The sequence below is a fragment of the Zychaea mexicana genome (genome assembly GCF_025766255.1).
Source record: "Zychaea mexicana strain RSA 1403 chromosome Unknown BDB00scaffold_7, whole genome shotgun sequence".
Lineage (NCBI taxonomy): Eukaryota > Fungi > Mucoromycota > Mucoromycetes > Mucorales > Lichtheimiaceae > Zychaea > Zychaea mexicana.
Window position 1 is genome coordinate 85,029 of NW_026516670.1, and position 23,336 is coordinate 108,364.

General features: G+C 42.0%; 7 protein-coding genes across 7 annotated transcripts; 4 read left to right on the forward strand and 3 right to left on the reverse strand.

Moving 5' to 3' along the window:
• The first annotated feature begins 77 nt into the window (after positions 1 to 77).
• BDB00DRAFT_802047 (natural resistance-associated macrophage protein-domain-containing protein) lies at positions 78 to 2,819 on the forward strand. The gene is made up of 7 exons (XM_053121921.1): positions 78 to 475; positions 597 to 606; positions 679 to 1,242; positions 1,353 to 1,498; positions 1,599 to 1,721; positions 1,830 to 2,236; positions 2,384 to 2,819. The coding sequence occupies exons 1-7, from the start codon at positions 94 to 96 to the stop codon at positions 2,513 to 2,515; spliced, it is 1,764 nt and encodes a 587-aa protein (XP_052984085.1). The 5' UTR covers positions 78 to 93; the 3' UTR covers positions 2,516 to 2,819.
• Positions 2,820 to 6,506: 3,687 nt separating this feature from the next.
• Positions 6,507 to 7,130, reverse strand: BDB00DRAFT_784350 (uncharacterized protein; the record flags this gene model as incomplete). The annotated part of the gene is made up of 1 exon (XM_053120455.1): positions 6,507 to 7,130. One exon carries the CDS (start codon positions 7,128 to 7,130, stop codon positions 6,507 to 6,509), a length of 624 nt encoding a protein of 207 aa, XP_052984086.1.
• A 3,826-nt stretch (positions 7,131 to 10,956) lies between these two features.
• Positions 10,957 to 13,903, reverse strand: BDB00DRAFT_784351 (tubulin-tyrosine ligase family-domain-containing protein; the record flags this gene model as incomplete). The annotated part of the gene is made up of 11 exons (XM_053120456.1): positions 10,957 to 11,037; positions 11,111 to 11,283; positions 11,390 to 11,545; positions 11,657 to 12,030; positions 12,113 to 12,414; positions 12,499 to 12,965; positions 13,035 to 13,107; positions 13,199 to 13,466; positions 13,532 to 13,616; positions 13,710 to 13,749; positions 13,829 to 13,903. 11 exons carry the CDS (start codon positions 13,901 to 13,903, stop codon positions 10,957 to 10,959), a joined length of 2,094 nt encoding a protein of 697 aa, XP_052984087.1.
• Positions 13,904 to 14,052: 149 nt separating this feature from the next.
• BDB00DRAFT_867952 (uncharacterized protein) lies at positions 14,053 to 17,155 on the reverse strand (the record flags this gene model as incomplete). The annotated part of the gene is made up of 10 exons (XM_053126407.1): positions 14,053 to 14,669; positions 14,748 to 14,884; positions 15,004 to 15,250; positions 15,324 to 15,385; positions 15,449 to 15,735; positions 15,848 to 16,050; positions 16,144 to 16,215; positions 16,297 to 16,692; positions 16,863 to 16,977; positions 17,057 to 17,155. The coding sequence occupies 10 exons, from the start codon at positions 17,153 to 17,155 to the stop codon at positions 14,053 to 14,055; spliced, it is 2,235 nt and encodes a 744-aa protein (XP_052984088.1).
• Positions 17,156 to 18,489: 1,334 nt separating this feature from the next.
• On the forward strand, positions 18,490 to 20,308 carry BDB00DRAFT_802059 (uncharacterized protein). Its single transcript, XM_053121922.1, has 2 exons — positions 18,490 to 19,264; positions 19,370 to 20,308. The coding sequence occupies exons 1-2, from the start codon at positions 18,588 to 18,590 to the stop codon at positions 19,977 to 19,979; spliced, it is 1,287 nt and encodes a 428-aa protein (XP_052984089.1). The 5' UTR covers positions 18,490 to 18,587; the 3' UTR covers positions 19,980 to 20,308.
• Positions 20,309 to 21,532: 1,224 nt separating this feature from the next.
• On the forward strand, positions 21,533 to 22,313 carry BDB00DRAFT_935902 (uncharacterized protein; the record flags this gene model as incomplete). Its single annotated transcript, XM_053129210.1, has 2 exons — positions 21,533 to 21,987; positions 22,096 to 22,313. A coding segment is annotated over one exon (375 nt), but the record flags the coding sequence as incomplete, so codon positions are not given.
• Positions 21,962 to 23,184, forward strand: BDB00DRAFT_541943 (uncharacterized protein). Its single transcript, XM_053117792.1, has 2 exons — positions 21,962 to 21,971; positions 22,096 to 23,184. Exon 2 carries the CDS (start codon positions 22,215 to 22,217, stop codon positions 23,019 to 23,021), a length of 807 nt encoding a protein of 268 aa, XP_052984091.1. The 5' UTR covers positions 21,962 to 21,971; positions 22,096 to 22,214; the 3' UTR covers positions 23,022 to 23,184.
• Positions 23,185 to 23,336: the final 152 nt, after the last annotated feature.

Sequence of the window (23,336 nt, forward strand, 5' to 3'; positions counted from 1 at the left end):
TTATCAATCAATCAATCAAGCAACAAATTATTACTGTAATAAAATAAAATGCGGGGGGACCCGCTTCGAATCTCACATGAATTCCCGAAAAGAATGAAAAAACTATTCTCTTATGTTGTGACGGCCGCTAAATTTACCTGCCCTTTTATCCTCCTCCACCTTCTTCTTTTCCCGACGCTTCTCTCATATACTTGCCCAATGGTACCCCACGATGCGTCTCATTTGCACGACGATCTCGATGATGAGAGCGAAATGGGACTCATGAACGAATACGCCTATTCCTTTAAACCACAGCAACCAGATGGCGACGGGTCAGAAAATGCATCATTATTATCCGAAGAAAGTACCAGTGGACGACGAGCAAGGCGGAGAAGTGGTGGAGCAGCAGACTTGGAATTTAAACCCGAGATCGACACCGGTGGTGTTTCCGATTCATGTTTCTCTTTTAAAAAGTTATGGAAATACACAGGGCCAGGTATGTCGTCTTTATACTTTTCACAAGGAGCAGGCACTACCGAAAAGAGGGTACATGCTTCGTATAATTTTCTGGTTTATGTATCCAAGAATGCTGACGGGTATATTTGCTTTCTATATAGGATGGTTAATGTAAGAAACGACTTGCTATATGGAACTCCTCTCATTTAGCTGTGACGACTGACGACTTGTTCTTCAACATAGGTCGATTGCCTATTTAGATCCTGGCAACCTAGAATCGGATCTGCAAGCAGGCGCGATCGCAGGATACAGTTTACTATGGCTGTTGTTTTGGGCACATGTCACTGGCCTAGCGTTTCAGCTTTTGTCAGCACGACTCGGAACAGTTACTGGACAACATTTGGCACAACTGATTCGACAATCGTATACAACGAGAATGTCCGTTGTCCTGTGGGCATTTGCTCAAATAGCGATTATTGGCGCAGATATAATGGAAATTATTGGCACCGCGATCGCATTACATATATTGCTCCGATTACCCCTCTGGGTGGGCGTGCTCATCACGACAGTCGACACGTTTACGTTCATGATGATTCAGCGCTACGGCATGCGCAAAATGGAGGCATTCTTCATGATGCTGATCCTGGTGATGACCACGTGTTTTTGGGTCGAAATGGTTGTTTCAAAACCGGACGTGGCGCAGATCTTCCGTGGATTGGCCGTACCTGTCGTACCAAAGAACGCGGTAGTTCAAGCTGTTGGCATGTTGGGTGCTGTGGTGATGCCTCACAATATGTTTTTGCACAGGTAAAAAAGAAAAATGAAAAAGCCCCCCGGAGGGTGGGATGGGTGGATTGGAATGCAGTGTTTGTTTTCTCTGCGTAAAGGCTTAAACTGCCAGAATCTATTGTTTTTAGTGCATTGGTAGGATCGCGGGACTTAGGAGCTGAGCCGACCGTGCGCAAGCGAAAAGAAGCCAACTTCTATTTCGGAATCGAGTCTGGTTTGGCATTATTTCTTTCGTTCTTGGTCAACTTGGCGATCGTTGTTGTATTTGCCCAAGGTAATTGAAGAACATGTGTCTGGTTTATATACATAGAGAGTGTACCATGCCCGCCACCCCCCTGATAATAACTGCTTCATTTTCCCGATATACTACATAGTGTTCTACAAACCTGATGCACCGGACAATATTGATCTGCCTGGTTTGGCGGATGCAGATGCAGTGCTGAAACGGACATTAGGTTCTGCTGCACAATATCTTTGGGGTGCTGGTTTGCTTGCAGGTAAATATATAAACAATTTGTACTTGCTGTAATAAATATACACATTTTCGATTTGGACTTACGCATCTCATGATGGCTGCTGCTGCTACTACTATCATTGTTATATAGCTGGACAGAGCTCAACGATGACGGGCACATTTGCAGGCCAGTATGTGACCGAGGGTTTCTTTGGCAACATGTTCCGCAAAGACTGGCATCGAGTTGCCATTACGCGTGGTATCTCACTTATACCCTCCATGCTTGTCGCAGTTTTCGCCGTCGATCATTTTGATACCATGGGCGAACTGCTGAATGTACTACAAAGCGTGTGCCTTCCACCAGTCCTGATCCCGATTCTGAAACTATGTTCTTCCACAGCTGTTATGTCTGCGGAATTTACTACGTCAACTGTGCTGCATGTCATCTGCTGGCTGCTAACTGGCGTAGTCGTCGGCTTCAACGTATTCTTATTCGTTACGCATATCACATCGGTCTGGTCCTTTGTTATGATTGGTGCCTTTGGTCTTGTTTACCTGGTAAGTTTATTGTTTTTTAATTTCATGCAGTAACAAAAAAGGGAGGTGGTCTGTGCGAAAACTCTGCTGCAAGGAACAATAGAAAACTTTATATCAGAAAAGCTGAAACGCCACATACTTGCTCTTTGTCCCCTGTGTTTTGCCTAGGCCTTCCTTGCCTATATGGTATGGTTACCCCTGGATTATGTGCCAAAGGGCGCTAATAGCGACGACGATGGCTGGATGGCTATTCCAGAAAACAGTGACGATGAAGAAATCTCTCTGCGACAAGAACCTTAAAAATGCACCCTATCCGCACTCTTTCATAAAGCAATTTCTCAATCCCCCACTCTTTTTCTCCGTTTCCATTATTTCTACTTCTTCAACGCAACAGAACTATACATTTACCATCACATCACTTCATCAATTCTACTATATTACCGACTCACGCACACCCACATGAATCGCCTTTGTTGTTATTTTCTCCTCGTATCTCCCACTTCTATGTACCATATACGCAATCTTGCACAAAAAATACAGTCTTGTTCTTTGGTTTACAGTCATTTCAAAAAGTAAAGTCGCTGATTTTGAGTTTGATGTCGTGCAAAAAATCTTCGTGTGCAACAACAAAGTCGCTTGATCCAGCAAGGAAGTCGTAATGAGCTTCTTTTATTTTTGCCTGTCGCTTAGCAATTGGCATTTTTATTTGGGTATAAAAACGAGTGACATCCCCTTATTCTTTTAGTTCTCTCTTTTTTTTTCTTTCAAGTGACTTCAAAGGCTTTGTCTCCCATTCTGCCAAATGTTTTGTGACCTCCTTGTTCCTCATTCTAACATCGGCAGAATCCTCAAACCAACATGTTGACTCAATTTGGGAAGGAAAAAGAAAGTGGGAAACTCCTTCCGTTTATGGCAGGAGTTTCCCGTTGTCGTTGGCTTGAGGATCAAAATCTTCGATCAGCGTGAAACTCCGTCCGTTTATGGCAGGAGTTTCCCGCTGCCGTTGGCTTGAGGATCAAAATCTTCGATCAGCGTGAAACTCCTTCCGTTTATGGCAGGAGTTTCCCGTTGTCGTTGGCTTGAGGATCAAAATCTTCGATCAGCGTGAAACTCCGTCCGTTTATGGCAGGAGTTTCCCGCTGCCATAACAAAAAAAAAAGGCCAGGCACCTTTTTCTTTCCTGACTCACAGGATGGAATTCATTGCGCTTGGGGAAACAGATGCACGAGTATGCAATCATTCCGTTTGCTCTACGAGTCTTGGACCAGCCAACAAGTCTGGTTTCTGTTCGAAGCATAGAAACATCAGCGACCAGCAATGCTCCCATGATGTAAGGTGCGGACAGGAACAAGACAAGAAGGGACAGAAAGACCGGACGAGAATGTGCTAGGTGCTTTCAGCAAGAACAGGACAAGACAAGAAGGAAACCTGGAGGTAGGAGACCAGATGGTGAGGGAAGAAACAAGAACAAGGTATAGGATGGAAACAAGATATCTGACTGATGTTTTATTATTCAAAGACTATGGTGTTTATATATCTTTTACTATGGAATTTAATAATGCGAATAAACGGAAAGATTGGTATTAGGGTTGTTAATTCGGACGATGATGATGGATGATATTGTTACTTGGGGATTTAATAAGTGATCATCGAGGTTGAGGGTGATCACTTAGTAGAGGTCGAGGAATGTTCATAACATTACCTCCCCTCTTAGGCTCGAGTAACACGAGAGCGGGTCGAACGCCGAGGTGATGGTGGTGGTCGGATGCTGCATATGAAAGTCACGAACTACGTCAGCGGCGTTCCAAAGATTTGAAGCTGGTTCCCAGGTGTTTTCTGAGGGATCTATGTATCCCTTCCACGCAACTAGATATTGCAATTGACCCCGACGACGGCGACTGTCAAGTATACTGTCGACTTCGAAATGCTCTTCGCCCTGAACTTCTACAGGAGGCAATGGCGCAGGTACACGGTCTTGAATGTCCGGAGTCGCCGGGTTATCGCGAGGCGTTAACAGGGCAACGTGGAACACTGGGTGAACCCGTAGTGCAACAGGCAAGTTCAACTTGTAGGCATGGGAGCCAACACGCGCAATGATTTTGAATGGGCCCAAGCGAGTATGGTCAAGCTTCGAAGATGGCCTAACAGTCTTGATATTTTTGCTAGAGACATAAACGAAGTCGCCTATATTGAAGACTGGTGTGGCTCGATGGTGCGCGTTGTAGAACACGGCTTGCTGTTGCTGGGCGAGGCGAATTTCACTTTTCAACGATTCATGAAGTTCTTTCAACTCCTTACAAAAATCTTCGGTAGCACCAGAGAGACCTGAACCCTGGGGCGCTGGCAACAAAGAAAAACGTGGGTGGTAACCGTAGGTGGCCTCAAAAGGAGTATGGCGCGTGCTTGACTGGACAGAATTGTTGTAGCTGAATTCGGCAACAGGTAACAAGGAAGACCAGTCGTCCTGCTGGTAATTGATATACGCGCGAAGATACTGCTCCAATATTGAATTTACTACCTCAGTTTGTCCGTCGGTTTCGGGCCTGAAAGCTGTTGACATATTTGACTTGATCTGGAGCAACTCGAGTAATGAACGCCAGAAACGCGACGTGAACAGTGCGCCACGATCCGAGACAATATCATTGGGTAGACCATGCAAACGGAAAACTTCCGTGACGAAAAGGTGGGCTAATTCGCTGGCCGTAATGGTGTCCTTGCATGGGACGAAGTGCGCCATTTTTGTCAATCGATCAACAACAACCCAAATTGCATTGTGACCTGACGAGGATGGCAAACCAACAATGAAGTCCATGCTGATGGAAGACCAGGGACGAGGAGGTACTTGTAAGGGCTTGAGCTCACCGAGAGGGGCTTGACGGGAGTGCTTCGAGCGTTTGCAGGTGCGACAATTGGAGACGTAACGTTTGACGAATTGACGTAGTCCCGGCCAGAAGAAACGCCGAGCCAACAGTTCGCAAGTCTTAGCGATACCGAAGTGGCCTGAGACTGGGTGATCGTGGTGTAGCCGCAACAATTCTAACTTCAACGCATCAACATCAGGTACATAGATGCGGTCATCGAGGAACAACAATCCTGAATCATCGTCGAAGCGATACCGGCTCATCTTGACGTGAAGCTGCCTGGGTATGCTGGAAGGGTGTTGTACGAGGTTCAAGATTCTTGCGGTCTTAGCATCGTCATCGTATTTATCGCGTATTGCTGATATCAGGTCGTCATCAACAGGGCAACTAGAGACAGCCCCAAGAACGACTTGATCCTCACGAAATATGGATTTTATTGGCTGTTTATCGCTATCGTCCCCCTTCCGGAAGGCCATGTCCGAGCGACTGTATTGCAAAAATTAGGAAAGACAACAAATCAGGCTTCTGCAAAAATCATAACAACCTCAGCTCCTCCAAAGAATTATCGACCTCAAGTTCACAACCAGGTTCCTCTAAGTCCATTCCAACAAAGCAATTGATTTGGCCAATGGTTCTGTGCTCTTATTGCAACGTATTGCCAGTGAACGCACTTATGAATGAGAAACGCAAATGCCAATCATGCAGCAAAGCCAACAGCAGCAATAAAAACAATTGCAGCAAAAAGCGCCAACGAGATAAATACATGGCATTTTCATTTGCAGATGGATCCAAGCGCGCTTTCAAAGGCGCGTCATTCATGGACGATCGAGGTAAAAAGAAAAAAAAACACAACACTTTTGAATTATTGAGATTACTGACACCTTCTCTGGGCAATCACCAATCTTATCAGTGGACAAAGCAGAAAATGGCGCAAAATTGATGGATTTGATACCCGTTAGAATGCACATACAAAAAGACTTGGCAGCTGCCACCACGGATCCGTTTGGTTTCTTCACACATTCTTGTATCAATGATATGCACAATGCAGATGTTGTATTTGATACCAAGCAACACCAAGGCACAACTTTGCAGGTCACCTTGCAGCTCCCGGAGGAGGAAGAAAGACCGCAGGCCGAATCTCATCAAGATGCGACGTACAGCATCGAGGCAGCATTGAAGCAGGCTGGGTTTAGCAAATTGTGCAAGGCAACCGGCCTGCTCGAACAACCGGACGATGAATTATTGGACATGTTGAGCATCGAGTTCCATGAGAAACCACAGTTGCTGGCAGGCATTGCGGATCTCCTTGTTAATGGGATCATACGCTACAAAAATCTGTTGATCAAGATTTTGACCGTGGAATCTTACTCGCGTCACGCATCTCTAGACATTCATAATGAATCGCAAGTATTGGAATCAACGTATCCCATTCAAGGGCGCCTTTTTTGTGGAACAGTGCCCGCTGCAGATGGCAGAGGTTTGAAACAAAAATTGATCGTTGCTTCCAAGACAATGAATGCTCTCTGCACTTGCTCCGTAACGCTAGGCAGCACACCCCAAGTCCAGAGAGCATTCATTGTCTTGGAAGCAACGATCAATTTTTGTTTCAAACCTCTGCCATCTGCAGCGGGCACTGTTCCACAAAAAAGGCGCCCTTGAATGGGATACGTTGATTCCAATACTTGCGATTCATTATGAATGTCTAGAGATGCGTGACGCGAGTAAGATTCCACGGTCAAAATCTTGATCAACAGATTTTTGTAGCGTATGATCCCATTAACAAGGAGATCCGCAATGCCTGCCAGCAACTGTGGTTTCTCATGGAACTCGATGCTCAACATGTCCAATAATTCATCGTCCGGTTGTTCGAGCAGGCCGGTTGCCTTGCACAATTTGCTAAACCCAGCCTGCTTCAATGCTGCCTCGATGCTGTACGTCGCATCTTGATGAGATTCGGCCTGCGGTCTTTCTTCCTCCTCCGGGAGCTGCAAGGTGACCTGCAAAGTTGTGCCTTGGTGTTGCTTGGTATCAAATACAACATCTGCATTGTGCATATCATTGATACAAGAATGTGTGAAGAAACCAAACGGATCCGTGGTGGCAGCTGCCAAGTCTTTTTGTATGTGCATTCTAACGGGTATCAAATCCATCAATTTTGCGCCATTTTCTGCTTTGTGGATATATTCATAGCCATAAGTAATAATAATTTTATAAATAAGGAGACTATTTATAAATTTATAATTACTATTGTATTTCCAAAAAAAAATTGAATTTCTATTTATTAAAAAAGTAATAATGATGGATGTTAATAGCTTGATAACAAATGAGATTAATTCAATTCTTATAAATCATTGGATTTTTTTGAATAATAATTGGCCTGTTATTAATCATAAATATAAACATAGAACTGAGTTGAAACATATAAATTATATAGACATTATTAAAAAAAATTAGTAGAAAAATTAGGATATATTGCTGTATTTTTCTTTTTAATAGTATTATATGGCAATAAGGAGTACCCTGGACCTTACTATGAAATTGAAAAAGGTTTATTCTTATTATACCATTTAGTTTCAGGTATTGCTGGGAAAGAAGAAATAGATAAATATCTTCCACAAAGTACATTTCATCGCTTTTATAAAAAATTTTAGATGGATGAAGATAATTATAAAAGGTTAAACAAAATTGTTAATGAGTCATTAGATACTATGTTTTCTAATATAAGATTAAGAATATTATCAGTACATAAATACAATCCTGATTTGTTTAAACATATTACTTTAATTCTTGACGGTCACGATTCAAGAATCAATTATGTGGATACAGAAATTAAGCATAGCAGATTATATTCTTACAAATTTAAAAAAAATAGATTAAGAACACAAATCGTTAGTGATATTAATGATATGATACTTTTTATATCCAAAAGTAATTTTTGTTCAGATAGTTCAGATGGTTCAATGTTTCTTAATATGAAATTATATCACAAAATGGATGATAAAGATACTATTGCTATCGACGGCGGATATACTTTGTTTGTAAACCAATTTGTAGATTTAGCTGTTGAAAAAGGTTATACATATAGTGATTCTAATTTTGTTTATCCTATTAGAAAAAATGTTAATGAAAGTTTATCTATAACTGAAGACCATTTTAATAAGACCTTTGGAAGTTTTCATTCAAAAATAGAAAATCAGTTTTCAGAGTTAGGTAATAAATTTTATAGATTTAATAATAATAAATCAGTTGTTAGAATGGATAATATAAAGTTTTACAATTTACAATTTAAGGTTGCCTGTTTATTAAGAAATATTAGTATTTTTGTAGATAAATTTAATGTACCAATTTTACCCCATCATAAACTATGGGAATCAAATGAATTTGAATTTCCTGTTGAAAATAAATTATTAGATATTGTAGTAAGTAATGATAAGCAAAATAAAGATAAATTAGATAAAATGCTTGAATTACAAATGAATTTCTTAAATATGAATGTATCAGAAATTAATATGGTTATTGATGAGTTTTCAGATGAAGATTCTAATAATCATAAAGATATTTCAAGTGAAGGTGAAGATGTCCCTAAATTCAATGAAAGGTCTAAAAAAAGAAAATAAAAAGGAAAACAAAAGGAAAAAAATTATAAATCCTATCAAATTGAAGCTGTTATTGACCATAAACTTAAAGATGGTTTATATACATTTTTAGTTAAATGGAAAGATTATTCCGATAGTGATAATAGTTGGCTAACAATAGAAAAATTTAATGAAAAGGAAATGTTAAATGAATATATTAAAAATAATAATCTTGGTGCATTATAAATAATTCGATAATCTCCCCCTCCTATATATAAATGAATATCTATATAGGATATATTGTTGTATGTATAACGTCTGCAGTTAATGTAATAAGCTTTTTATAAAATATTCCAAGTTAAGGTTGCCGCTATTACATACATGTATTGTTTTTGATTTTCTTTTTTTTACTTTTTTTAAATCTTTTTTAGGATTACCATTATCAATAGATATGCAAGGTGGTAAAACAATTTTTTTATTTTTTTTCTTGGGCACATGAATTTTACTATGACTAGAACATAGATAATCAAGCTTGTTATCTCCAATATTAGTTCTAATCTTCCTGTGGCACATGTGACCTTCTTTCTTACCTCTTGTATGTATGAAAGTGCAAACATTTTCACTACTATTTAAGTACCAAAATTGTTTATCTTTAACTTTATTCATTTTTTCATTTATTTTATTTTCCATAATCTTCATCTTACTTTCTTTTTTTTCTACCAACACTTCATCATCAAAATATTCCTTCATAACCTCTTCCATAAGATTTCTTATACTTTTAGTTAAGGATTTAGTAGATACAAGAATTTCTGTGTTTAAAATTACCATTTTAAAAATTTATTGAAATGGTAAGAGAACTTAGATGTTTTTATTTTTTTAATTAAAAAAAATCCTTTTTTTTTTTACTTAAAAGATTTTTAATTACCCATGAGTAATTGATTACTAATATTTTTATTAAATACTTATAATTATAAGTATACCGCCTTTGTCCACTGATAAGATTGGTGATTGCCCAGAGAAGGTGTCAGTAATCTCAATAATTCAAAAGTGTTGTGTTTTTTTTTCTTTTTACCTCGATCGTCCATGAATGACGCGCCTTTGAAAGCGCGCTTGGATCCATCTACAAATGAAAATGCCATGTATTTATCTCGTTGGCGCTTTTTGCTGCAATTGTTTTTATTGCTGCTGTTGGCTTTGCTGCATGATTGGCATTTGCGTTTCTCATTCATAAGTGCGTTCACTGGCAATACGTTGCAATAAGAGCACAGAACCATTGGCCAAATCAATTGCTTTGTTGGAATGGACTTAGAGGAACCTGGTTGTGAACTTGAGGTCGATAATTCTTTGGAGGAGCTGAGGTTGTTATGATTTTTGCAGAAGCCTGATTTGTTGTCTTTCCTAATTTTTGCAATACAGTTGTCATGGGAGCATTGCTGGTCGCTGATGTTTCTATGCTTCGAACAGAGACCAGACTTGTTGGCTGGTCCAAGACTCGTAGAGCAAACGGAATGATTGCATACTCGTGCATCTGTTTCCCCAAGCGTAATGAATTCCATCCTGTGAGTCAGGAAAGAAAAAGGTGCCTGGCCTTTTTTTTTTGTTATGGCAGCGGGAAACTCCTGCCATAAACGGACGGAGTTTCACGCTGATCGAAGATTTTGATCCTCAAGCCAACGACAACGGGAAACTCCTGCCATAAACGGAAGGAGTTTCACGCTGATCGAAGATTTTGATCCTCAAGCCAACGACAATGGGAAACTCCTGCCATAAACGGAAGGAGTTTCCCACTTTCTTTTTCCTTCCCAAATTGAGTCAATGTTGGTTTGAGGATTCTGCCGATGTTAGAATGAGGAACAAGGAGGTCACAAAACATTTGGCAGAATGGGAGACAAAGCCTTTGAAGTCACTTGAAAGAAAAAAAAAGAGAGAACTAAAAGAATAAGGGGATGTCACTCGTTTTTATACCCAAATAAAAATGCCAATTGCTAAGCGACAGGCAAAAATAAAAGAAGCTCATTACGACTTCCTTGCTGGATCAAGCGACTTTGTTGTTGCACACGAAGATTTTTTGCACGATATCAAACTCAAAATCAGCGACTTTACTTTTTGAAATGACTGTACTTGTATTACCACTTGAGCATGGGTCTGGTAAGGCCACTAACGTCCTAACGTGTTTCCCATTGTATACCCGTCCGTATTTTACGTACAAACAATAGTGTGGCATTGCTGCAACGTTTACAGCATTATTTATAGATAAAGCAGCATAGCGAACTATTGATGATATGGTACTGTTACATATACTAATTTATAATACATTAAACGCCTCCAATCCCTTCTTATCACCGAGCGCAGCACCGAAAACGTTGTTGACAAATTGAGGATCATACTAAGATGAATTTTATACAAGCAAGATTAGTTTTACAGAGCACTATTTCCCAGTTTTCTTTTCTTTTATTTACCTTGCATGCACGCGTGCAATCTGGCGAAAAGTTGATTTCGACAATGATGGGGCGGTATTCGTTATTAAGCAGCACATCAACACCGTACATTCCAAACGATTCATAGGATGGCGAAGCACTGTTGTCGATCAATCCTAATGGTTGCTGTTCTGATGCAGCTGCCAAGAACACATCTATTAGATTTACCCAATATTGTTAGTCAACAGTAAATTGTCATTTTTGACGCTTAACTATAATGATTAAGCAATACGCCTCATTATCACGGAAAGTTGTTGTTACCTTTGATGGCTCCATTGATATCATTCTGCACCTTGCTCCAATCAATGGAATGCTGCTTTTCTATGTTGTGGATGAAGCTCTTGTAGTCGAGTTGTGTCATTTGGTAGTTCGAGTAGTTCATAACGGTGAACTGAGCCTCATAATCATCCAAATCATCTAGTGTTATTTACAGGTAGTCGTTCCAATGTAGGTGTTAGCAATTGATACTCTTTGTTGTCTCTACTTTAAGTTGGAATGGTCGATAAGCTAGTTTCTTTTTTTTATTACCAGTGTTGTATTTCTTGTTGGCCAACCGAATCCAGAACATCTTGTACACATTCACAGTACCGTCTGAGGTGACAAGGACAATGTATCGCAGATCGAACTTTTTGCTGTTGTACAGGCATGGTTTGACTAGATAGCGTTGAGCGATCTTTGGCGTAGGCGAGTCATGTTGTCGGATCAGTTTGGGTAAATCACGGCTCACTGAAATCTCAAGACCACGGGCAAAGTTCCATGGTTTCGAAATCCAAAGGTTTTCGTGATGCTTCTGGTCGTCATTTTCATCACCGTCGTCACTAAGGTAGTGACCCACAAATTCAGCAAGTTGGGTGTTGAGGTTATAAGTAGGCACTATCCATGCTGGGGATCCATACGTTTTCCTATAGTGATTAAAAACATAAGTATATACATGTATTTTGCTAGGGAGTAGCATTTAGCAAAAAAGGGGGAAATTAGACCTACTGGATCAAGTCTGCAAACTGCTGTTTGTACGTCAAGCAATTCTCGTAGCGGAACTGATTCACCATTTGTCCGGGTTTGAGCGACTCCCATTCGGCAAAATCCTGACTGCTCCAAATGATATTGGCCTTCTCAAGAGCATCGGTGAGCTTGAAGTGAGGTGCAGACAAGTTGCGACGAACGAACTCAGTCGTTGTGTAAACCAATATGGGATCACCTTCTCCAAGCTTTTTCTCACTTGATTTCTTAGCTGGTAATGCAACGGATGGTTGGTATGTTTGCTTTGCCAACTTATCTCGGAAATCCTAAAGAGAAACAGAGATATCATAGGGTTTATGTTATGTTTTGACAAAAGTATTGAAATAGATAAGCTTTATATAACAACAAACCTTAGCGAGTGACTTGATCTCATCGGGTGTTGCAACTTCTTGACCAGGCAAGACACGGTGTTCATATGCCAGCAGATAAGCAGCTTTATCTAGCGATCGTTCAAGGTTTTTGGGAACCAAATCGCATGTCATGACTTCGCCAGCAGCGATATCCTTGATAGGGAACATGACCGTGTAAGGGATCATGCCACTTGCTCCTCGAGAAAAGATGAATGGCAGACACAGTATGTTTGGATCTGACGAGTGGGATAGCGCAGAACCAACTTCATCGTTGATATACCAAGCCGTCTGTGTTTCAGGTTGACCATCCTGCTTGAGGACGGAATACGAGTATGTCTGCAAATACGACCACATCTTATCACACACACGGTCCACGCGCTCCTTCAGCCACTGAGCATGGCGTGTTTTACGACGCTCTTCCTTTTCCTTGTTGACCTTGTCCTCCTTTTCTTGCGCTTTTCCGCTCGCTATAATTCAAATGGACATATTAGAAAGGTAATTCTTGATGTGCAAATAAACATTGATATACACTTTACCAATGAGTTGGCCAAGAACTTGATCTTGAAGACGTTCGCTTTCCTTTTTGAAATCTTCATCCAATGTCAACCGCTGGTAAAATTATTTTGTTTGTCATAGATCCATTATCGTGTCAGTCAAGGTACTTTAATTTTTTTCTTTCTATGGACTCCGTTATTTTTACCATGATTGCATTAACCACTTCGTATTTTTCGGTCACGAGTGCTTCACGCGCCGTTTCACGGCTGACATTGGCTTGTTCTGCAACGGTTTTAATGGCATCTTCGTCATGTTCCAATTCCTCTTCGTCACTGTCTTCCTCTTCTTGGAACTCTTCAGATTCAATGTCCATCAGGTTTTCCAGGCGAGATAATAAGTTTGTGTTTTCGGCCAGTTCCTTGTGCGCATTATCCGGTTGGGTGGTCCATGCATGATCAACGAGAAAAATTTCACTATTAATAGCCACAGTAAAATTTTAGTTGACAGAACTTTATTCTTGAAAGCCTGTCTCACACACCTGTGCTTCTTGAGCGTCTGGTCAGCTTTGACGTGAAGCGAGTAACCTTCGAGAGGATCTCCGTAATGTAACTCAACATGGTTGCCTAGCAGTTTGTTGTGTTTCATTTATCTCTTGTTAATTTCTGACTTTATTGTGGGAATCGTCAAGTTTCCATAGAAAGAGGGGAATCTTTTACCTGCATCGAGGTAATCTTCACCGAGTTTCATGAACAATGGCTAATCATAAATAACGCGTTATTTTATTAATTCGAGTAATAAGCTTTTTTTGAAAACAAGAGTGACAGTGTTTACTAACCAGCCATAGATCCTTGGGAATCGCAGCAAGTTGATACTGATGGACAGTGACAAACGCATCAAAAGCAGACGACATTATGTTCGTTGAGACAAAAGAAACTGTGTCTTTTGTTATTTCATGCAAAAAAAATCTTGATAGGCTGTGACAGAAAACTCAGCCAGAGGACGATGAACTCCAAGTGATGCAGTAAAAGAAAGAGGCCGGAAACAATGGATCGTTTTTATTTATTTATTCTTCTTGTTAAATTCAATGGGTCCATCTTCTTCACGATCGCCAGCGTATCCTTCGTCCTCTACACGTTTTTTGCCATCCATTTGTTGTGCTACTGGCTCACTTGCCATTTCATCATAATCTTCAATTTTAAGTAAGGGACGCTGTTTCACACCACTACCATTTGCGGTGGTACCACTTTCCACCAAGGTCGTCATTGCCTCGACGCGGAATCCATCCACGCTAGCAGCAGCAGCAGCAAAACTGCCTGTTCGACTTCGAGGTCGTGACGATGAATCGGATTCGCTTGCTGATCCACGTCGACTCCGACTGCTCGTTGGTGTAATGCCTCCATTGAAACGATCCAAATAGAATGAATTGTCGTCCATGTCGGATGATTCTTCGATACGGCCCCAGTTGAATATGTTCTTGTCGTCCAATCCCATTCGGACTGCTTGCTGGAAGAAGCCGCTTGCGATTCTGGGCAATTTGCTACTTGTTGCTGATGACCAGTTGATGAAACTGCTGGAGCTTGAGCGCCGGATAGGTGCAGGTCGTGCAGTTGGTAGTTTTGCAGAGGTGGTAAATGATGAAGTAGTTGCCGTCGTTGTAGTTCGGCATATGTAATCAGCTGATAGAGAAAGATAAACAACAATTAGGATTGTTTTTATTATCGCTTTATGTGTGAAAACACATGTCAAGAAATTACCATCAAAGTCGGGGAATACTTTGGGTCCATATTCGTTGATCAACTCTGTAAGATCATGCGACAGCTTCTCACGGTTTTTTCGCATTATCTCGGTGCCGTCAGGGTCTAGGACTGACATGACAAGTGGTTGCAGGGACCTAGTCGTAAAAACAGTGAATAAAATTGAGGGAGCAATACATATTACAAAGTTTACTGCTGATGTAGGTAGAACAGGTTTACTACTGGAGTTATCAAGCAAAGAGAAAAGAAAACCTACATGAGAATATCGATACCAATCTCTCCGAAACGAAGACTGGCATACGATACAAATGGTAGCAAGGTCCATGTGGCCAAGGGAAGGATAAGCTTCCACTTGAGCTCCCAATGTGTTTGGAATACTGCAACCAACATGAGCAAACTGTAAAAAGCGTATAAAGCTGGCAATAAGACCAAGCCAACGAGAATCTTCCATGTGGCTAATATATCACGGCCTGCAATCTTGACAGTCGAGCCCTTGACAGCAGCTAACATCCAACATGGCATATTAGCTCTTCTGTTGAAATGTCACCATGTCAATTGTGTTTCTTTGTTTGTTACCTATGGCTTTCTTCTGACTGATAACCTTGGCTACTATGACAACAGGAAGATTGAGAATTGCTCTATAACGATGAATTAGCTAAACAAATGATAAAGGTTGTATTCTTTGATCGCACTTGACTTACCCTGGGAAAGCCCACAGCGTGAGAAGAGTTAGTATGCATATACGTTTCATCAAGAGTGCCACCGTTCGTCGACCACCCAAATCGGTTTTGGATACTTGGTGGTCCTTGATTCCGTGATACTTGATCATCTGATTATAGGCCAGTACCCGCTGCTGCAAGTCGATAACTTTAGGATCATCCTTGAACAAATTATACCCAATCAGGAACCGCCGGTTCAGATCCACCACTTGAGATATATGCAGTTTTCGGTATGCGGGTTTGTACAATCGCCGTGCTGCTTGAATAAGCTAACAACAGTAGGTCCCGTTTAAATATAGTCAGATTAGGCTTAATGAATCCTCTGCTGGCTACGACAAGGCCCTCTCTCTCTTTTTTTTGTCCTATTATTGCACTATGTACCATCAGTGTTTCATAACTGCCTGCGTTAACTGTCACAGCCTTGAGTGCTCCATAAATGGTATCCAGTAGCTTGCCACATGCCTCTCGTTTGGCATCGGCTCCGAGCTTGAACTTTTCGACAAGATCTTCAGGAATGGTGATAGGATTACCGAATTCGATAACTGCTCGAGAACGGAAACGATGGGCATGAAAGTAGTTGAGACCTAGATTGTATTTTTTTTGTTCATGATGTTTGTTGGTTTAGACCTTTTCATATTAAATCGTCAGGCTGTCTGTTTGTCGCTGTAATGACTTACCGACAGGAACGATCTTGACGTCCAGTCCAGGAAATTTTGCCATGGCACCCAGAGCCATCAAAGTTACGCCAGCTATACAACACGTTAGTAATACGTCATACAAAATTCATAAGTTATGTGAGATCATAGTTAGCTATTGACGGTGTATATTACCTTTCAACGGCAACAGCTCAGCACGATCATGACTGCCACCCTCGGGAAAAATAGTGATACATTGGCCATTGTTAAGCTCGTTGTGTACTGAGTGATATACAGAGTCCTGCTCCACATGAGGCATGCACTTGTACGCTGTACCGTCGTTGGATGTCAACAGATCTAACGCCTTGAGTTCCTTGAACTCCTTTTTGATGATGATTTCGGTATCGGACACGACCTGGACGACTTCGGCTCTGCCTACGTTTTTGGGCAGTGTGATGGAGTCGCGAGGACGCAGTTGGGTAGTAAATTGGGTATCGATGCCAGTGATCCGTAAAGGTTCCGATTTTCGGTTCAGTAGCTGTATCCGCCCTTTTCCGGGGAAAGCGAGATCCTGTGCGCGAGTGACGGGAACTATGCAAGAAATGTTTCAGATCGTTCGTTTCCCATCCCCGCTTCATATACCTCCCCCCCCCTCTCCACACATTCTCTCTCTTTTCACTATCTATCTGTCTCTCTATTTGTGTGTGTGTAGACGATACGCACGACAACTACAACGACATTAGAAGGAAAAAGACACTTACTCGCGTGAACCATTCTGGCGAAAAACCCAATCGTTTTTTCGTGCATTGACTTTTCTGCAATCAATATTGAAGCCCTTCGACCGCACTCTCGCATGAGAATAAGTGGATCGACAAACTAGATTCGTCAGGTTTTTTCTCCTGTTGTATTAGTTTGCTGTCGTTGTGACGCGCCGTTTTTTTTAATATTTGTGTACCTGGTTTGCGTGAGGTGCAACAACGAATATGACAGGGCCTTCTTTAGGCACTCTATGTGCTCCGCGTGGCCGAACTTCTCGAAAGAAGATATCCAGCATGAGGTTAAAGATCCACAAGGCGAGATCGTACGTAAAGCTGTGGGTCCATTTCTGTAACAGTGACATTACGAACGGTGTATAGGTATATAGAAGGGTAAATAGTGCAAAGTTGCTTCTCTGTGTGATAAGAGCTTTATTGCTTTGATCCTTAGATATCGAGAAAGTGTGTGTGTGCGTGTGTGTGTGCGATTGAGAGAGTGAAGGGAAAGAAAGGAGAAAGAAGTGGAAAAGCGTGCCTCAAAGTACTCAAAATAAATACTTGCTGCTTTTTATTCTGGCTGGCAGAGTGCGTATCAAACACTTTGCTTCTGCCTGCGTATTTACCCCGGAGAAAGGCGGGAGAGATGGACTTGCTTGCTGCAACTTATTTTAGGGATTGTTGGGTTCGCGTTTGAATATTGGGGTAACTTTTCCACGGACTGATTGCTACTATCTCACGCCGAATGTATGTGCTCCATGCTTGCTGCTGCTGCTCCATCTTGCAATGATGCACTTTTTGGTCTCTTCCTGAAGACGACGGATAAACGATAAATATATATCGAATCATACAACAATAAGATGGAGAGAGACAGAGTTGAACACAGATCAGCTTGGAGTATCCTTTTCGGGACATTGCTCGTGTTAGACAGCATCTAATATTAGAAAAGTGAACCCTTAATTCCCTATTACACATTCATATGAAAGTTGTTGGACACCATCCACCTCTTACATTTTGCTCGAATGCCATATATAGTCCATGTCGTCCGTGCATTTCACTCTCTCTGTTCTGTATGTAGGCTCCGATTCAATGTATTGCACTTTCATATGATTATGACAATGTAAAAGCTTAAACAAATTAGATAGCGCGATCGTTTTCTGCTGTGTAAAGAGAGCCTCTCTAAGTAAACGGGCTCAATAATCACTTACCCTCACCCCTCCCTTCCCCTTCTTCCTCGTTACAACAACAGGCACTGTAATTATTATCAATAGCATTTCATTCACAATGCTAGTCAAGGGGGGGGGGCATGTCCGCGTACTTTTCTTTTACCTTGATATGACGGCTGGATGTCAGGGTTTATGCATGGTGTACAACGGCTGCTTAAATTAGCTGTCGCTTAAAAATACTATGCATCTCCTATGGTGCGATGGTGCTGCCCCGTACGCGTTGCCGGATTGGTTGTGGTCAACAAGGACGTGTTCGAGAATTGAAAGCGATCGCGTGGTTAGTTATTGATAAGATGGGCTTACAAACTATAGCTGGGCCGCATGGCGCGTGTGAGAGGCCCGACGGGACCGACAACTTGGGTTACTTTATATGGGTTTGTCAAGTGCAACTGAACGCTTCGCCCTTTCCTCTTTTCTTTTTCTTATTTCCCGTTTCAAAACTCTTGCGATTCCTATATTCGCCCCAGAAAAAAAAGACAAGTACACAACACTCATTATTTAAAGCAACATGGATTCACCAGCGTCCAATGAAGAACCAGTACCTTCACTGAATGGGTCACCTACAAGTAGCATTGCCGATGAGGATCTACTCGAGTTTGAACATGACCTTGACATGATTGACGGATGGACAACAGCCGACTTTGTGTCAGAAAACGACTTTGACATGATTGACATGCTCTCTGCGGCACTGGAACAAGTGACACACCAACTGAACGAAAAGCAGCGCGAGTTTCGGGCACGGTCGAGCGAGTGGACCAATAAGACCAAGGATAAGCTACGGATGCAGACATCTCGTCTTGAACAACGACGGACAAAGATCCAAAGCAGGCTGATGAAACAGTACGACTCTATCAATGAACGCATGAATCGCGACGCCAAGACGGTGCGTTTGCGAGACAAGATTTCGTTTGTCGTCGGTGTGGGCAACGCGTGCGTGTCGCCTGCATTGGCGGCTCGGCTGCCGACGTGGATCCCGCTGTACTACACGATCCAGTCGGTTTATCTGTTGTCGCTACGTTACCTCATTTACAAGGTCCGAAAATGGCACTATTTCATCTTTGATCTGTGCTATTTCGTCAATGCCATGACGTTACTCTTCCTCTGGTGCTTTCCTTCGTCCACTCCGCTTTTCATCGCCACCTATTGCTTGACGAACGGACCGGTGGCCTGGGCCATTATCACATGGTAGGTGCATTCTTTATAAAAGGCTGCCGATGGATGGACGCATGGGGATGGCAAAGGAGTGTAAGAGTATCTCTCTCACACTTATTATTGCGTTGGGTATACTAGGCGCAACTCACTTGTGTTTCATTCGCTCGATAAGGTCACCTCCGTGTTTATCCACATCTTTCCTGCACTCGTCACATACACAATCCGATGGCTACCGGAGCTGGATTGCGGCAACGCGGCACCAGAAATCTATCGCGACATGCGATTCCCAGCACTCAAGGACGCCAGTGACATGAGCTTTCGGGACACCATGGTCTATTCCATGGTTGGTTACTCGATTTGGCAGGCGCTGTACTTTGTGTTTATCATGGTGCGCAGACGAGAAAAGGTTGAGTCGGGCCTGCGGGTGACCTCGTACTCGTGGCTCCTGGATGACTCGCACGGACAGCGTGGCTTGATCCAAAAGGCTTCGTTTATCTTTGGCGCCAGATACAAGATGTACATGTTCATGTTCCTCCAGTTTCTCTATAATACCGTGACAACCATACCCACGTACTTTTTGTACAAGAGCTTCTGGCTGCATACCCTGTTCCTCATGGCCATGTTCACTGCGAGCATCTTTAATGGTGCGAGCTTTTATATCGAAGTCTTTTCCAGACGCTATGTCGTCGAGGTCGAGAAGCTGGTTGAACGGACAAATGGATCGCCCGACAAGGCCAAAACTACGTAATTCTTGATTATTTATGCCGCGCAACGGGATCTGAATCGGTCGAAGCAAATTGGCGGATGGGCAACGGTGACGACGATTGTTAGACAGTTCTATATCACACACATATCCTATGTCATATGTCATATTGAGGTCAGAACGTTATTACGTTAGACGGGCTCTTTCAATCTTTTCTTAATCTGTACTTTTTTATTGTCAATGTATTCTTCTCTGCAATCAAACGAAGATCAAGTAATGTGTATATCTTGGATGCTCAGAGTCTCAGAGAAAGCCGGGGCTGTAAAGAGAGCGGTATTAAAAACCTAGGCAACCCATTTTAGCATTAAATTGATTGGCATAGTTACACAAATCCTCTCTTTTATATAACGCAAGCGTATCTTTTTGTAAATGAAGGGTTAGGGCAAATACCAGTTTTGCTACGCATGTATCAATGCACTGTGCTTTTAGTCAGCAAAAATTCTTCTCAAATGAGATGTCAGGAGACCAAATTAATGAATGTACATCATATTTGATGAAGAAAAAGGGTATGTCAATCAAAGCGCATGTGTACATAACCTCTAAAGCTGACATCCATTGATAATATGTATGCTACATACTACGTGGTCACATCCGGAAGAAAAACAACGCTGATGATGTGCCTGGCATTCTTACTGCGAAGGAGGATTGCTTATATGTAATACATGATCCTTTATGCTGTCGTGGTATGTGTACCTGAACTAACAGCACCATTTGCGAATCAGCAGTTAATTCATTAATAAGGGTTTCTAGAACATCTTTTTCTTTCACAGCCGTGTATCGCGCCACACTAGATTAAGCTTCATATAATTTTCAAGGTGGTAACCAATCGTTGAAAATGAAATTGTAAACTGTGTGTATGTGACACTAGGTATATACGTTGGAATATTGCTGTATACAAAGACCCTATATTGCTAGCTTCTACGGTGTGCAATATTCAGAAAGTTATTGGACCATGTTTTGATCGGCTGTCATGCAGGCTCCGTAGAAGGCACTAGTAGCAAGTCCCCGCGGCACAGTATCAGTTTATAGATCTCATAAAATTGATTTAAATGAATTTTTTGTGGGCAGATTTGCATTTCTGCCCGGGCTCATGACACTCTCTTCAGTGACCACAACCATGCTATCGAAGACTGACAGAGCAGCTATTGGGGAGAGATTCCAATGATGATAGTGGTGATTGTCATTAATAAATAATGAACGGAGGGAGAACCTGTATGATGTGGGAGTGAACAGAATCAAATCTGATAGAAAAAAGACAGGAGTAAAGAAAAAGGTGGATGACGATGATGATCGTCGCTCTATTTTGTGGGGAGAGACAGACAGTCGTGTCACAAAAGAAAAGAACCCTGGCCTATCATCATTCCACACACACGCACACACCCAAATTTTTTATGCAGTCAAACTGGTTTTGTAAGACAAGCAGAATATTTTTGGGTAGTAGGTAGTAATGCTTGGTTGTTGGGGGAGGGGGGATTTATCCGGAGCGTGGCAAGACGGAGAGAAAAGAGAGGCAGAGACCGAGAATGTATACATAAAATGCCAAAACACAAAAAAAAGACTCCTTAGATTCATCGCTGAGTTGCAGCAGGCCGAGAACCTCTCTCTCTCTCTCTCTCTTGTGCCTCCTGAACAGTGTCTACTGCTACTATGTAAATGTGTCTCCTGGAAGATCGCATATATGTCTGTATTATGTGCTATGCAGTCTACACACTCTATTATACGGTGTAAACAGAAAACGACCACGAGATATTACATTATATTTTGTGGCGACACTTTTTTTTTATCTCGTAAACCAAGAACAACCCTTAAAAAAAACCTTCTTGTACACACAGAATGAGGTATGTGAGCGTGTGTTCCCCATTGTTGTCAAACTGGGGATTCAAGAACTTTTGCTATTGAGCCATAATTTCTAATTATCTCTTCTTTCCTTCGATTGTCGAAATTTGGGGGAGAGGGGAGGTCTGAATAGGTAAGCAGGTAGGTAGGCAGATAGGTAGGTCGAGGGTGGGTAATTTGTCGAGGAGGGACTTTGTTATCCTTAGCAGTGGGGGACCCCATCAACTGTCATCCACTCATTTTTTTTTGTATTTAAATACGATAGGAGCCAAATAGAACGGGCTATTCTCTCTTTCTCTTTTCCCTGCTTCCTTGTTCATACATAGCAATTGTATACACCATTCTACATAATCACCAGCACCAGTATATCATATCTCCCCCACTATGGTTACCAACGTCCACCGTCGACTGAGTGCCTTATCACTCAAATATGCTTTTGACGAACAGCGCTCTTTTCTATCTCGCGGATTCCAGAAGATTTTCGTACAACAACCTCCCAAATGCATTAGCAATGACAACACCACAAGCACAAGCACAAGCAGCAGCAGTAGCAGCAGTAGCAACAACGATGATATATCCTCTTACTCATCTGAAGACGACCAGTTCTCCCCTTCCGCTTCGCTTACACCCTCCACTTCATCTTACTCTGTGCCATCATTTTCAGACGATTGCTGTGATATCAGCACCGTTGCTACTACAGCTAGTACTACGGATGCCATTCTTTGTATGGGCGTTGTCTTTGTTTGGTTACACATTCAATTACAGCTCGCCATTCTACTACAAAGACCCTCAGCAGTTACTACGCCGTTGCCATTGACAACAACAACCACTGTCACCAAGAGCCAGTTATTCAACCCAAAGCCATTGTTGCCATCGCGATCCCCGGGGCCAGATATGCCACCCGTCGCTGACCTTGTGAGAAGCCAAGTCAGTCTCGAGACGGCCGCCCTTTGGACACAGCACGAACACTTGCCTCAGTGCCCCTCCTCGTCGCGTCGTCGTCGCCAACTATGCAGTAACAATCACTATGCAAGTACTATCGACAACGACGACAACGACGATAATCATCAAGCAGCAGCAGTGCGAAGCCTCGCTCAAGATGTGCTGGCATACCTTGAAGAGTTCTCTGGAGACGTGGCACCCGAGTTGGAGGCACTAAAGCCCCAGCTCGAGACCTATGTTGCCCTGTAAATACCATAAACTGCTTCTTCTTCTTCGTCTTGTTCCTGTACTTGCTCTCCCTCCCTTAAACTCTCCCCATGCTTCCTTGCTTTTCATTTTCACTGCACACACACACACACACAATTTTGCTTCTCTACTTCACTGCACATATTTTTTGTTTATTTTTTTTTCATCTTGTTGGCATTGCTCATATGTATTCTGCACACACTCACACATGCATTCTTTTCCCTCTCACACCACTCGCACGCTAATGTAATAAATCAAACTTTGCACAGACTTGTCACTCTTTTTGTTTCCCAATTAAAGCACACAAAGTAATAATAC

Bases quoted from the DNA above. Each gene is read 5' to 3' on its own strand.
- BDB00DRAFT_802047 (XM_053121921.1), top strand. From the start codon at position 94: ATGAAAAAACTATTCTCTTATGTTGTGACGGCCGCTAAATTTACCTGC. The intron at 1,499-1,598 runs GTAATTGAAGAA...TATACTACATAG, and splicing joins CGTTGTTGTATTTGCCCAAG to TGTTCTACAAACCTGATGCA. The intron at 1,722-1,829 runs GTAAATATATAA...ATTGTTATATAG, and splicing joins GGGTGCTGGTTTGCTTGCAG to CTGGACAGAGCTCAACGATG.
- BDB00DRAFT_802059 (XM_053121922.1), top strand. From the start codon at position 18,588: ATGGATTCACCAGCGTCCAATGAAGAACCAGTACCTTCACTGAATGGG. The intron at 19,265-19,369 runs GTAGGTGCATTC...TGGGTATACTAG, and splicing joins GCCTGGGCCATTATCACATG to GCGCAACTCACTTGTGTTTC.
- BDB00DRAFT_541943 (XM_053117792.1), top strand. From the start codon at position 22,215: ATGGTTACCAACGTCCACCGTCGACTGAGTGCCTTATCACTCAAATAT.